This window comes from Neodiprion virginianus, chromosome 3 (genome assembly GCF_021901495.1).
Source record: "Neodiprion virginianus isolate iyNeoVirg1 chromosome 3, iyNeoVirg1.1, whole genome shotgun sequence".
Taxonomy (NCBI): domain Eukaryota; kingdom Metazoa; phylum Arthropoda; class Insecta; order Hymenoptera; family Diprionidae; genus Neodiprion; species Neodiprion virginianus.
In genome coordinates, this window is record NC_060879.1 from 38,789,589 (window position 1) to 38,802,911 (window position 13,323).

A 13,323-nucleotide genomic window follows, 5' to 3' on the forward strand; every position below is an offset into this window, starting at 1 on the left:
TCATCGCGTGAATAGCAAACCGCAGGTGTTCCAATTTAAATCGCAGATGTGCTAGAAGGATGGAAACAGTTCGTGATCAGCGGTGAAAAATTTATCGGGATAAATATTGTTATCGTCAAATCGTCAAATGTTATCGAAAAATTTGAGATGACGGAAGTTGGAACGTTCATTTAATTTGCCCAAAACAACGATGACGTAATAATGATAATGGCGGTTCTGAATTTCGAGAGCGTCACATCACCGCAGCTGCATCGCATCCCGCAAGCAGGGACAACCACAATGCATTGCGTTTGCCCCTCAATTGCTTTCATTCTGGCCGGTCTGCAAGCATGGCTGAATTATCAGTGTGCAGCTCATCGCGCGTGACGAACGTTTCCAAAATGCAGGACCATTGTCCTGCTGCCAAATATGCAGAATTACCGCGTTACAATTGTCCGTAAGCGAGTGACTCTAATGTTGTGAAAAATATGAGGAGGTTAGGAGTTTATTGGTGGAGTATTTATAGCAGCGATCTATTTTCAGCAATTGCGTGAAACAGCTTCGAACGATCGATCACAACGATTAATACATCTGATAAGACGAAGACATTTAAGAGATTAACGAGGCTTACCGTGCATTTGATAAAAAGCCGAGATGCCGATTCGATCCGCACCTTTAAACGACACCGGACCCTGAAACAGAAGGAGAAAAATGTTGATACCTGATATGCTCGGAATCGATAAGAAGAACGCTTCGGTTACAGAAATCGAAAAAACTAGCAGCGGCAATAACTCAGCTGTTTCTGAAACTTCGGGTTTCAACTTAATCTTGACAAATTATTCACGCGTGATTAACCACAACGGCGTGACCCTGAACCAAGGAGGGAACATTCAACCTCGGCAGTCTTTGGGACAAGGTATTCGGCTGGCCATGAACGAGCCCATTACGTTTCTGAGATGAGCTACTTAGTTCGCTTCTGATCTGCCATTATTCCAGTAAATTGAGCTGCTGCTTTTTCATCGCTGACTTGTAACCCACGCGTCTAAAAAATTGTTCACGCAATGAGAAAGCGTCGGTGGATCCACGGGTTGCACCAAATTCAAGCGATACAAGCCGTGCATTGGAATGTGGATGATAGAAAATGGCGCAAATAACGATCCCAAGGGTCCAACCGTGGATGAACCTCGCTTTATGAGGTCTTGAAATTGTTTGCGCGATTTCGCCTCTATTCGGTTCTTATTTTTATACCGGGCAAGCGAGGCCCGATAAGGGCGCTGCAGCTGGTCTAACTGGCGTAAAAGCCGCGGCCAGTTTACGAGGGAAACCTTTCCAAACAGTTCTGATATTCACGCTTATTCCCTGCTTGTTTCGGGGCCTAACGACAACAAGCTCTTCGGACGTCAGGGGCGTCAATCAACAAGTTTGCCCTGTGGCTCAAAGGTAAATCTTTTTCCTCCGATTCCCCGGACTACATCCATCCGGAGTCTTCTTCGGCAAACAAAGGTTCTCTTCCTTCCACCTTCCGGAGCTGGGTCACGATGTGCGATTCGCGTGTCATACGTCATGGTTAAATTTCAGTCTGCGATTCGGTCCCGGAGTTAAGAATGATGGATCGGCCTGTCCGAATCAAAAGTTAGGATCAGAGAGAACATATCCGGTGATGTTATTTCCCTCGATGATGTAGTGAACACAAATTAAAAAGCATCCCTACTTCGCGACAGGAATGGATAGAAGCAAATCGGAATGATTCAAGCTAAGATGTTAACAGTTTGAGAAAAGCTTTAGTAATTATAGGCTTCTGAATTATAGAAATCTGGTGTTTTTCATCCTATTTCAAAGTTTTCGATTCTATTTCGTTTACTCTATAGATTTCCAGAAATCATCGGCAATTTTTTTTTTACATTTTATAATTATATCCAGATAGGATGAAAATAAATTTGTGTCAGTGCGTTAATTACTGCAACAACTGTATTTTCGCCGTTAAAACCTCACTACCTCTAATAATGCAAAATGTCTTGAATCTGTATCGGACAATCCATGTGAAAATCTGGCCATCGAGTAGAATAAGCCCAGAAACATTAGAATCGTATCAATGTCACCAATGTGTTTAATCATTTTAAACGTTCAACTTGTAGAAACTTTTCTCAAATTGTTGACATTTAATTATAGCTTGTGTTATTCTAGCTTGTCCAGAACCATTTACATTACCTATTGCAGAGATGAATTGATTCACTAGTGTTCACTGCCATTAGCGCAATTAACAACAATCCTAACTTTCGATTCAGGCGGCTTGGCTGACCCATCCTGAATTCGGGTGGAAGTTTTCGTCACTTTGTGCCAAATGGTGCGTAGCTGGCTCCGTTAGCCAGCGACCAAATCTGCGGAGGGTTGTCTCGCCATCCTTGTCCTCCCGGAGTCAATCTCTTTCCCCGTATTTCACCCTTCATATTTCCCTTCGCCGCATTCTCGCCGATTCCACAGAGTCACCTTGTCTTGAACCCTCTCGTTTCCGCGCGGTTTCGCATCTATCAGCATAAACGTGACATTGTCAGACCTCTGGACCGTTCCTAAGTGTGACGGATACCTACCAAACACTTTCAAGGCATTAGACGAGCTATAACGGCCGCGAAATGTTTTACCATCGTACCAAATTCCCCTCTTTGGAGGGCGTTAATGTGATTGCTTTTTCGTCAATGGTAAATGATATTGATGCTTCGGAGTGCCGTGATTTGTACAGTCCTGACGTTCCCAGCTGGTCCCTCAAATTTCCTACCTTTCTTTCGGCGTAGAGAAAGAGAGAGAGAGAGAAAAAAAAACGTAACATGATTTTATCCACCTTCCGAAATGGCTTGGATATTATAACGCTTGGGGGAAATCCCAGCTTACGTTGAGATCGATACGTTATACCTGCGCAAAATGATGAAAGAATAAATAAACTCGACTTTCAGACACGTATACATTACCCGAACTTTTAGTCCGAATCATATTTCATTTGATTTCTATATGAAAATTATATTCGGTCGAAGATTTTCGGTGATTTTATTTTCAGACCTGCATGATAAAATTGAAAAAAAGCGACTGAATAGTTCAGTGAAATTTGTTTTCCGACGTTTCGGAATTCTGGAGCATCGATTATCTGACGTATGTGTAAAAAAACATCGAAAACAAGAGATTTGATTTTTCTGAATTGTTCAACTTTTGTGGGCACCTGCATCTGGGAATTTTTTGCAGGGATTTAGATAAACAACCACCAATACTTACAAAAATACATTTTTAATAATACCTTCGACCGAATGTTCCAAGAAAATGAATTACCAGTTTTTGATCACCTTTTTTTCCCATTTCTTCAACATCTGCACAAAACATTTCAGACAATTTCGTTCGCTGTCTCCCACAACTAATTATCTACTTCAATTTGCAGGGTAAAATTACACCTGAGATTTTTTCCCTTGGTGAGTAAAAGCGGGAGAAGGAGCAGGGACGAGACGATCGACCGGCAAAGGGTTGCCTGAGTGCCAATTTTCTCTGCTAAGACTGCGGAGAGGCGGCCGAAGCCGACAAACCCCGGAGCTTCGTGGCAGAAACAAGCCTAGATGTACACACGGGGATAGTAATTCCCGGACGCTTAATTTTTCGGCCCAGTCGATTACGTTGGCAATGTAGAATCAGCCCGCAGCGCCACCGTCGGCTGCCCGCGAAACAGGCTCGGGCAATCTTCGAAACATGGAGATTAGAGCACGGTCGTATAGACGGATCTGGAAAGTCCGATAGTGGAGGGTGTCACACCCATTGTGTCCCTCAAATTGGAGTTTTTTTTTTTTCCTTGCTTTTTCTCTCCCCGATAAAAATAAATCACAAAATCATGAAAGTAATGTGATTCTGCAATACATTTAGATCGAGGCATGTAAAAAGAGTAAAAAAAGTAAGAACAATTCCGACATGAAAATGCTAAAAACTGTTTTGGATGAAATTTAAAAATTTGTAAAGGCGAATTTTTCGTCTAAACTACAAAGCCTAAGAATACAAAATATGCCGGCGGTGGCGTTGCGAGTCTGCGTCCTTGGAGTTGAGCGTGGTCTTGGCCGTATTGCGCGCATGCGCATTCGCAGAGGATTCTGATATTGGGAACGATTTTTCGAAATGGACGATAATCAGATTTTACGTTTCGGTTTTTTGACACCGAGAAATCGTTCCAATAGACTGGAACGATTGAATCAATAAATCATATTTACATTTGAGATTCTACGACGCTTGAACCTAACCTCAATTTCATGCAAAAACACGTGACACGCTTTGGTTATGTAAAACATCGTGTGCACCATGGAGTCACAGTATTTCTACGCCTCGCGTATTCGCAATATTTGCCTTCAGCTCACGCTAGGCTTCGAAAGACCGAGTGTGCTTCCTTGGTGCACGGTATACCATTTCACTCACCGAAACGCCCATAAATTCAAGCTGGCTGAGCTGGCGCAAAATGTGGTCCGCAAGGTCTCGCCTGCCGTGCGTGTACTCGGCCATGCTGATGTTTCTGTGATTAAGGTAATTCTCGGCGTTGGACAAGGCGAGGGCCATGGCCCAAACTGCGTCGAAGGTCTGCGCGGCGTACCTTGACAAGGTCACGCCTCTGGCCGCCAGCTCGGTGGTGAACTCGGCTGTTGTCTGAAAGCGACAGAATACGAAGAGAGCTTTATCAAGCTGCAAAACAGCGAAACATGCTTGACGTTTGCAGGCGGCGGTCCCGCAACTCAATACAAAGTATCAAAATACAACACGGTTTGTTAAGGGGCAGGCAAATCATACTTATGTTTGGAAGTTTTTTTCCAGAATTCAAAAACACTCGGAGTAATTTGAGTTTGAGGGATTTATCATTCATAGTTTTGAGAATATTTCAGAATTTTTTCATCGAAATTAATTACAAAATGGCGGCATGGCACATGTAAATAACGAATGACAAAACTTGTTTATCGATTCGATCTCGTGGCTAGATTTTTGAATTTCAATTTTTTTATATAATTTTTTCAACAACCTTACGGTAAAAAAATTAAACTTTTTGTTCATAATCGTATGTATTTGAAACTTTTTTTTTTAATATTTGGGCGACGAGCTCGAACCCGAAAATGTGTTTTGAACTCGAAAAAATGTTTCTATCTGTTATAAATTGGACAGTGATGTCAGGAGATGCGCAACCGCAAAAGCCTCCGAGTTCGAAGTCGTTCGCTACTTGCATGCGCCACGTCGCCATTTCGTCATTTATTTCAATGAAAAAATTCTAACATGTTCTAAAAACTACAAATAATAAATCCCGCAAACTCAAATGAACCTAAGTGTTTTCACTTTCTTGACAAAAAAAAAAAAAAAAAAAATCCTAAAAATAGGCATGGTTTTAGACCGTCCAAGCTGTGCCACCCTTTAATCACGTTCCAGGAGCTTATTAATCCAAAATGAAAACCGAAGTTGTAAGAAGATCACTGCGATGCCTGAAAACGTTTTTGTCCTGTATGCGACCTCTGCGCAGTTACAATGAGAATTACTGTAGAAAAAAAATACGCCAATTTTAGCATTTCATCGACGTTTCAGAAGGGCGCGGAATTCGGCGTATAATAAGTGCAAATTTTGCCAATCGATTGGCTGTCACGTTTCACGTTATAATTAAGTCTCCGATTTCTAATCAATGGGATGAAGCAAAAATGAGAAGACTGCGAAGGCTGCTCAATTATATTACAAATTGGGGATCATTTTTTTCCGCTTGGTTCTTTCGAATCAAATCAGGCGGTGCAATTTTCCATAACCGAGTATCGGGGAAGTTCTTCCATCTTTGCCAAGCGTTTGGGTCTGTGTCTATATACGCGCAGACTCTGTGTACTCAGTCATTATACCTTCGACGATAGGAGAGAATAATATATCGCCTTTTCAACGTATCTATCTGGAACACGCGAAGTTGGAATCGGGGGCTACCGCAACGAGGTGTACGCTACATATCTTGTGCACCATACGAATACCGTAACATCCGAGTCAACGTGTATTCCACACTCGTGCAATATCTCAAATTACCGTACAGGCAACAATGTAACCCAGCAGACAAAGATTTGTTAAACTCTCAAGGTTCTTCTCGGTGGCGCAGTCAATGTAACAAATTTCCGAACTCATGCCGGGCGGAATGAAGCTTATTGAAAATAAGTTTGCAGACTTTCAGACCTTTCGTCTTATAATATCGCACTCGTATTTCGACCCATTTTGAAGGGGAATGCGAATCGAGTTGAGTGAAAAAAAAAAAAAAAAATTGAAACCCTAAGGTTGTCAACTTGCGCCGTTCAACTCAACGAACATTTGCGAAACTTCACTTCACGGTTTCCGCATAACCTGTAGCTCTTTCGTGAGATTCTTCGGGACAGAATATTCTTAGGGCAAAAGAATAACAGAGGTTGAGATGAATCGTGAACGAAAGCAGGATTGGAGAGGGTGTGGAAAACTCACCCACGTCGGAGTTCAAAGACGTCGAAAGTCCGTCAGGAGCTTAGGTCAAATCTCGTTAAGAACACGGCGAACGCTTCGGTGGTAGCATTGGTTTTCGATATAGCAGGCAGTCAGTTGAATGGAATGAAGTGAGTGCGGAGAAGAGGATCTTGGCGTGATTTATTATTCGAGGTGGAGGAAGAGGAAGAGGAAAAGGAAGAGGAAAAGGAAAAGGGTGAGGAGAATGTATAAAAAGCGGGCGTGGATCTCTGCCTGGCAAGCTGCTACCGATATCGGTTTTAATCATACATTCCGAACACTCTATAAGCTTTAGCCTGCAAGTTGCAAAGAATTTGTGATTTCACAGTCGGTCAGCGGTTGATTTGAATTGTCTCTCAGAGCGGATTTTTCGAAACATATCAAAGACCGGTTAGAAAAACGATATTCCTGAATAAAAATCATGTGAATTCGATTTTCCAGCGAAATCGCGATAACGAACGGCATAGTGGAACAGGAGGGAAAATGGAATAGAAACAGCCACCGTCACAGCTGCAACTACCAACGATAAATTCCCGCGAAATACGGGGAGCGGAGACAAAACATGTACATACCTGTACATATTGGCATATGTCGGGTGGAGACGCGTCGTTTATTTTTTTAGCACCGACTCTGGAACAAAACGCAGAATTTCTTGTTTTTCTCTGTCAGCTCGTTATTATTTACAGTGCGTGACGAAAGCGTAACTGCAAAGTTTTAATTTCCAGCTGCACAGCGAGGGATAAAATACACGCATTCGCACTTTCCGCACTCGCAATTCACTCCCCGATGCTGCATAACGGTTTTATACGCCAATTGAGTAATTACTGGATTCAGAATAGATTCGTGTATCGCGTATTAATTCTGGAGTTATCACTGATTACACATATGCATGTATCATAGTTCGCCAAACATTCAGTCAAATGCACAGTAGTGTCTGCCACCCTTGCACGATTCCCAATTCATTAAGCGTAGTCGATTCTAGGGGTAAATTGTTTGATCTCAAAGGTCACTAATTCCAATAAAGCTATCTCTCATACAACTAGGCACGTATAAAAGCAATGGTTAAACAGATTCAGGCGGATCGTTTACGGCAGTTAGTCTTATAATTAACCACCTGCCTTTGTAGGCAGCAATAATAATTGTCCAACTGTTATTAGTCTACACGAGATAATTATTCCCATCGTTTAATATTCACGTTACCCTCAGACGCGATGAAATTTTCTAAATTTAACATCGAAGATTTTTCTGAAGACCAAAAAATCCGATCTCGATAATGAAACGTTAAAATCAGATTTTAACACAGCTCACCCGTCTGCGTATAGATAAAATAATTCCTCGCTTGTCGTGCCTTTGATTGTCTTGAAAATGGTATGAAAATTCTTATGTTAAAGTCGCAGAGTCGCTCGTGCGTAAGACCGATTCTGTATTCATTTTCGATAGATTATCCTGGAAAGGCAGCCGACCGCGTAATCGCAGGACCCTATTTCCGATAAAATTTCCAGAGCGAAAAAATTATACCCCCGAATTTGCACCTGAAGTTAAAACGTACAAATTGTGGTTTCGCCGCAGCCACGACGGAATCGAGTTTTCATTAGTCAGTGGTATCGCGTATCGGTGAATAATTCAACTCTCGAGTATCGATTTCAGGCTACTTTTGTTTCACCTACCTGTGTACGTTAACAAACGCGACCGTGTAGCCGTAGGATTGAGGCAAATTTTTAACCAACGTGTGGTAGTTGGAGGCAAACGTTTGTTCAAGTTGATTAAATAATTAAAATTAGAGAGTAACCGTCGACGAGCAGCCACCGTGCTAATTTGTCATTCATTGTGTTCCCGTTAAAAGTTTCCGCACAACCGCTGCTGATGAATTTCACGGAAACAAACACGGGATGTGATTAAAACTGCGGACGGTACTGCAGGGTGGAAAATATAGCCGAGAATTCTTGATCGTTTAAAAAGAAATTCACCAACGTCGCATCCCGAAATTTTTGAGGCAACACGACTCGTCCACTCCTGAATAATAGTCGAGAAACCCAGAAGCCCGGGTATTATCATCGACTGAACGTGATGAATTCTTGAAAAGCTTCGTGTCGGGAGCTTCGGATGTTATCCGATCAGATTCGAGACTCGGTTCGGCTCGCAGGACCCTTCGATCATCGAGGTTCAACGACAAGTCGAATTAGGAAGCCGTGTTCGAGATTAAGGGGTAACACCGCTCTAAAATTTTGGAAAGTTCTATATTTTTTTTTTTTTTTGGTGGCTTAAACAATATTTTAGGGTCATAAAGACAATATCCAGTTGGTCCTATAGTGAAAATTTTATGTTAAAAGGTTCAATTCTCGATATTGCCACAGTACCTCGGAGCGCGCGCCGAGTGCTCGTAAAACTTGAAACGTATTTTTCTCGAAACCACTTTTTTCAAACTAGGAGGACGGAATACTTGAACACCGTTGCACGGATCGATTTGAAATTTCGACAGTGGCTTCAAAATTACATTCTCCATGAAAGTGCCTACCCGTTTGTTTATTTATTTAATGTGAACTTTTTTCTTCTTGTAAACAATTTACTGCTTATTTTTTGGCAAGAAATCGACTCATTTTTTCAAAAGTGAACCATTTCTGCAAAATTTGATAGAAAAAAAAAAAAAAAAAACGAACCAATCCCTGCGTACCTCCATAGGCAATAATATATGTATAGAATAGAAAATTTGTTGGGTTTTTGTGCCAGGTCTTATACCTTGCGAGAAATCCGTCCTCCCGTAAAGGAATTGAAAAAAAGGCGATTTCAAAGATTGGCTCTGTCGCCGCCAATGACGATGACGTTTTTTTTTCACACTTCAATAGGTGTTAAACAAACCCTATGAAAATAAATCCTATTCCTTTTTCCATACTCCTAAAACAAATCGTCAAAGTTGGGCCTTTTTTCGGAGCACTGAGGTTCAAAGGTCGGTAATCAGGCAGTCGACGTTATCGACCGCTGCAAGGTGTAACAATTAATGATAGAAAAAAAACCTCCCCCACCTCCCCCATCTCGGAATAATAAAGCACCGCAGAACGGTGTGCTAGAAAAAATGAACCGAACCGGGCTCGCTGTCAGTTCGTGAATTATCCGAGGGTAGTTTGGTTCAGTTAGCAGCTGCGCCTCCCCATAGATCTCGCAATTACAGATCGCCTTTTTACTCTTCTCGTTCAGCTTAAATTCCCCGCCAATCAGACTCCGAAGTGGCTGGTAACCCGTCCGTAGATCTTTCCGGAGATTCAGACACCCGCTGTTTCTGGCCCCGGGAGATCTCCCGGAAATAATATAAAACAAATTGGGTCCCTTACCCAGCCGGCGTCGCTCTTACGTGGACCCAAGACCACCGTGTGGCTCTTGACGATCACGAGGCCGTCCAAGGTCGAGGCCAACTCGGAGGACGAACAGTCCTCGGGTCTTGTGTGCCACCATTCTCCTGTCACCCCGGAAAGGTCGACGGCATCTCCTGGAAGAATCCAGGCGTAGTCGCCACCGTGCATCCCCAGCTTCCAGGCCTGAAACGAGACGAGTTAAGAGAAGTTTTGTTGCACCGGTGGTAGGATGAGGAACGAGGTCGTGTGCCTGAAAATCGTCAGGATTTCCCGAAGGATGTATTTCGATTTTTTTGGGGCTTTTATGGGGGTATCGAAATAATTGTAGTAAGAATCAAGAGTTTGAAAAGAAGGAGAAAAAATGTTTAAAGGATCGTGAACACGAATTTAACACGACGTTATTACTGTGTGATTTGATGATTGATCTGAGAAAATGAGAATTACACGAGCTAAGATACGAACAGTTTTAGGAAGGATTTTATAATTAGAACCTTGAAAATGATTAATCCTTGACGTTTTTGGTCTGATTATAATGTTTTTGAAACTTGACTGAAAAATTTTTACAGTTAAATTAACTGAAAGTAATATAGGGAATCCTAACGCAATTTCGAGGGTCTCGGGAAAGTCTTGTGGATAATTTGGACCAGTGTCGAACCTTGAATTTCATTATAAAAAATGATTTTCGAAGATCAGTGAGCAACAATGTTCTTATTTTACCGTAGCATATTATACTTTGCAATAGCTGCAGGCAAAGTATTCCGAGCTTCATTTTTGAATTTGAACTGAAACTGGGCATGTCTTCGAGACATGTTGCATACCTAGTTTTTTACCGTAAAAATTGAAAGTGCGCGAGGCGTTCCAAATGACTGAAAATTACACACGGCGCCGCTTACGGTGTATAATACACATACTTAACATATCCGACTTACGCATCTCACGTTTCCATATCCTGCACCATCTTTTGTAAATATTATCCTGAACGAAGCATACGACACACGTGTATGTGTAATATAAAGCGAGAAATCGCGGATCTATTCAAAGGAACAGCTTGAATTTAAAGCTAGACTCTCGCGTGGGTTAGAATCTCGCGAAAAGGGTATCGTCTACAGCACGATGAATGTATGTCGGAGTGCATTCGTTGGTTCGGTGACACCCGGAGGTTTTTAAAATGATTATATTTGCATACCGTATGTATCACGTACTCGCTATCAACGCGGCTGCGACCAATTGAAAAACCAACGCGATAAATAAACATTGATATACGGTTTCACGTTTACGTCGCCCACTTCGTTTCATTTGAAATGGCGATAAAAAATATTTCACAATTTCGAAGCTGCAGGGATTATATGCAGGCGGTATTCGTGCGGCACCGAATCTCCGATACGTGTGTACATCATTTTCCAAACCAATCACGTCTGGCCTTCACGCCTGTGCTTCGTGGGGTGAAAGACATGAAAGAATCGCATTGAGGCTACGCGAATTTATAAGCCATTTTATATTTTCAAGCTAGTTACGTATATATTGCTATAAAATGACAGTGAAACATTCTAATCACGTGGAGTAATTATTAGCTTGGAGTAATCATGGTTACAAATAATCCTGACAGCGTACGTTGAGGCTGGTATAAAATTCCTATGAAATGTGATGTATAGCTTTTGATAGAGGAGTAATTAAAACCGAGAAAAAAATCCGCTAAAAATGTAAGTGTAACAGGGAAAGAAAAACAGCGAAAAATCCAACACGGAAGAAAAGCGTTTAATCATATATGATTATCCCGGTAGAAATAAAATTCCTCCGCCAATGTTACGAAATGACAATCCTCAAATATCAGCCCGTATTCTTCCGTGTTGCGAAGAGCATTGAGTTTCGTAAATGCCGAATCGTGGGTGGATCTGGTGGATGGCACTTATTCAGTTGCACAGTAAGAAGAGTTGGCTTCCGGGAATCGAATGGCTCGGGAAACTCCATCCACCAAACGGATTTGCGCTTGATTTTTACCATTTTCACAACGTTCGAGTGCCTTCCAGGGCCAAAGAAACGGCGAGCGTATTTAGTAGCTCGGAGTTTGCACTTTTGCAGTTTATCTCGGATTACTGAACCTGGCAGGTAATTATTTTCCTTTTCCACCTTCCCATGAATACGCTTGTTCTATGAGTCTGTTACGAGGAAATTAACTACGCGTATAGCATCCGAGTGTTTATGAAGATATGGAAATATAATATATATATATATATATATATATGTATATACATATATACAATTGAAAATCAATCTTCATTTATTGAAAGAGAAATTCCTGCTCGAGATAAGATCGACGGCGAAATTGGGGCGTTATAACGCGGTAGAAAGTCGGGCTAAGCTTATTCGATTTGGCAGCGTTTTTAACCCGACTGAAGCGGCATAAATTAGAATTCCAATGAAGCGATATTCGATTCATTCATCAGAATTCAATGAAACGAGAAAATTGGCGAAGTCAGTGAAACCGCGAAACGAATCAACCTCGCAAATATCTCTGGAATATTCAACGTAAATACCGGAATATTATTATCAGTATTTACACATTATATTTTTTCACATCGAAATACCTAGACTTGCTTCAAGGGGAGTTACACTAACACAACTTTAGTTTTCATCGCCCGTATCTTGAATTCTCCAGACCGAACGACAATATCGAAAGATCGATATTCCTTTGTCTGGGAAACCTCGATAAGAATGCATAAACGTGTTTCAAGCTGCAGCTCCGAATAACAACCATTCGCTTTGACAAAATTGATGATTAGAATAAAATCTCAGGGAAATTCTTTGCCGAGATCGAGTAAGGGGAATAAATTTTTCAACAAATTTGTTTACAAAGGTTTCAGAATTCTTTGAATCTCCGTAGGACGTTAAAATTGTTACATTGAAATCGAAAAAAACGATGGAAAATTTCCTCAAGAGTCGGTGACAAGTGAAGACGAAAAAAGGGTCTACTTTCGGAGGGCGTTCTCACCTCTCTAAACGCCGAGATTTCGCGACGATGGTTCGCCTCGAGCAATATCGAACCTGGCTGGTCCCTCGTATAATAACGGCAGCCCATGCGCCCATATATTTCGAACAAGCAAGTTAATGAACATAACCGCGGGCGGTTTTCGCAGCATAAGAGCAGCGGCTGAGGGCATAAAGGTAATAAAGGCAATTAGGAGTGCGAGTTTCGTATTTCTCTGCCCAAGGAGGCAGCCTTTGTGCCATGTAAAAAAATGGTTCGAGACTTCGAGTAAACAACCGGTTAAGAAAGCGTTTGGCGGAGGAACGCCGCGTCAAAAAAGATCCGATCTGCAGCCATCACGATGCAATTATCAAACAATTATTGTCCCAGCGATAAATTGACTCAAACTCCGGTGACGTCACCTCCTGTTAGATATCGCCCATCTCCTTCACCGAGGTTCTCTCGACTAATTACGAAATCTCATCAGAGCCGTTGAAAAGCTGATATTATACCGAGCGTCGACTAGAACCATCCCGGTTA

The 13,323-nt window shown here is 41.8% G+C and overlaps 1 protein-coding gene across 4 annotated transcripts in view; it reads right to left on the reverse strand.

Annotated features, from left to right (window-relative positions):
- Positions 1–13,323, reverse strand: part of LOC124300124 (gamma-aminobutyric acid type B receptor subunit 2) — a 103,459-nt gene that overhangs the window by 20,652 nt on the left and 69,484 nt on the right. For all 4 annotated transcript variants that reach the window (XM_046753820.1, XM_046753819.1, XM_046753821.1 and 1 more), the window contains exons 6-8: positions 9,798–10,001; positions 4,414–4,638; positions 611–671 (exon numbers count right to left, since the gene is read on the reverse strand). In XM_046753820.1, coding sequence (XP_046609776.1) covers positions 611–671; positions 4,414–4,638; positions 9,798–10,001 — 490 coding nt within the window. The remainder of the gene's footprint in view (positions 1–610; positions 672–4,413; positions 4,639–9,797; positions 10,002–13,323) is intronic.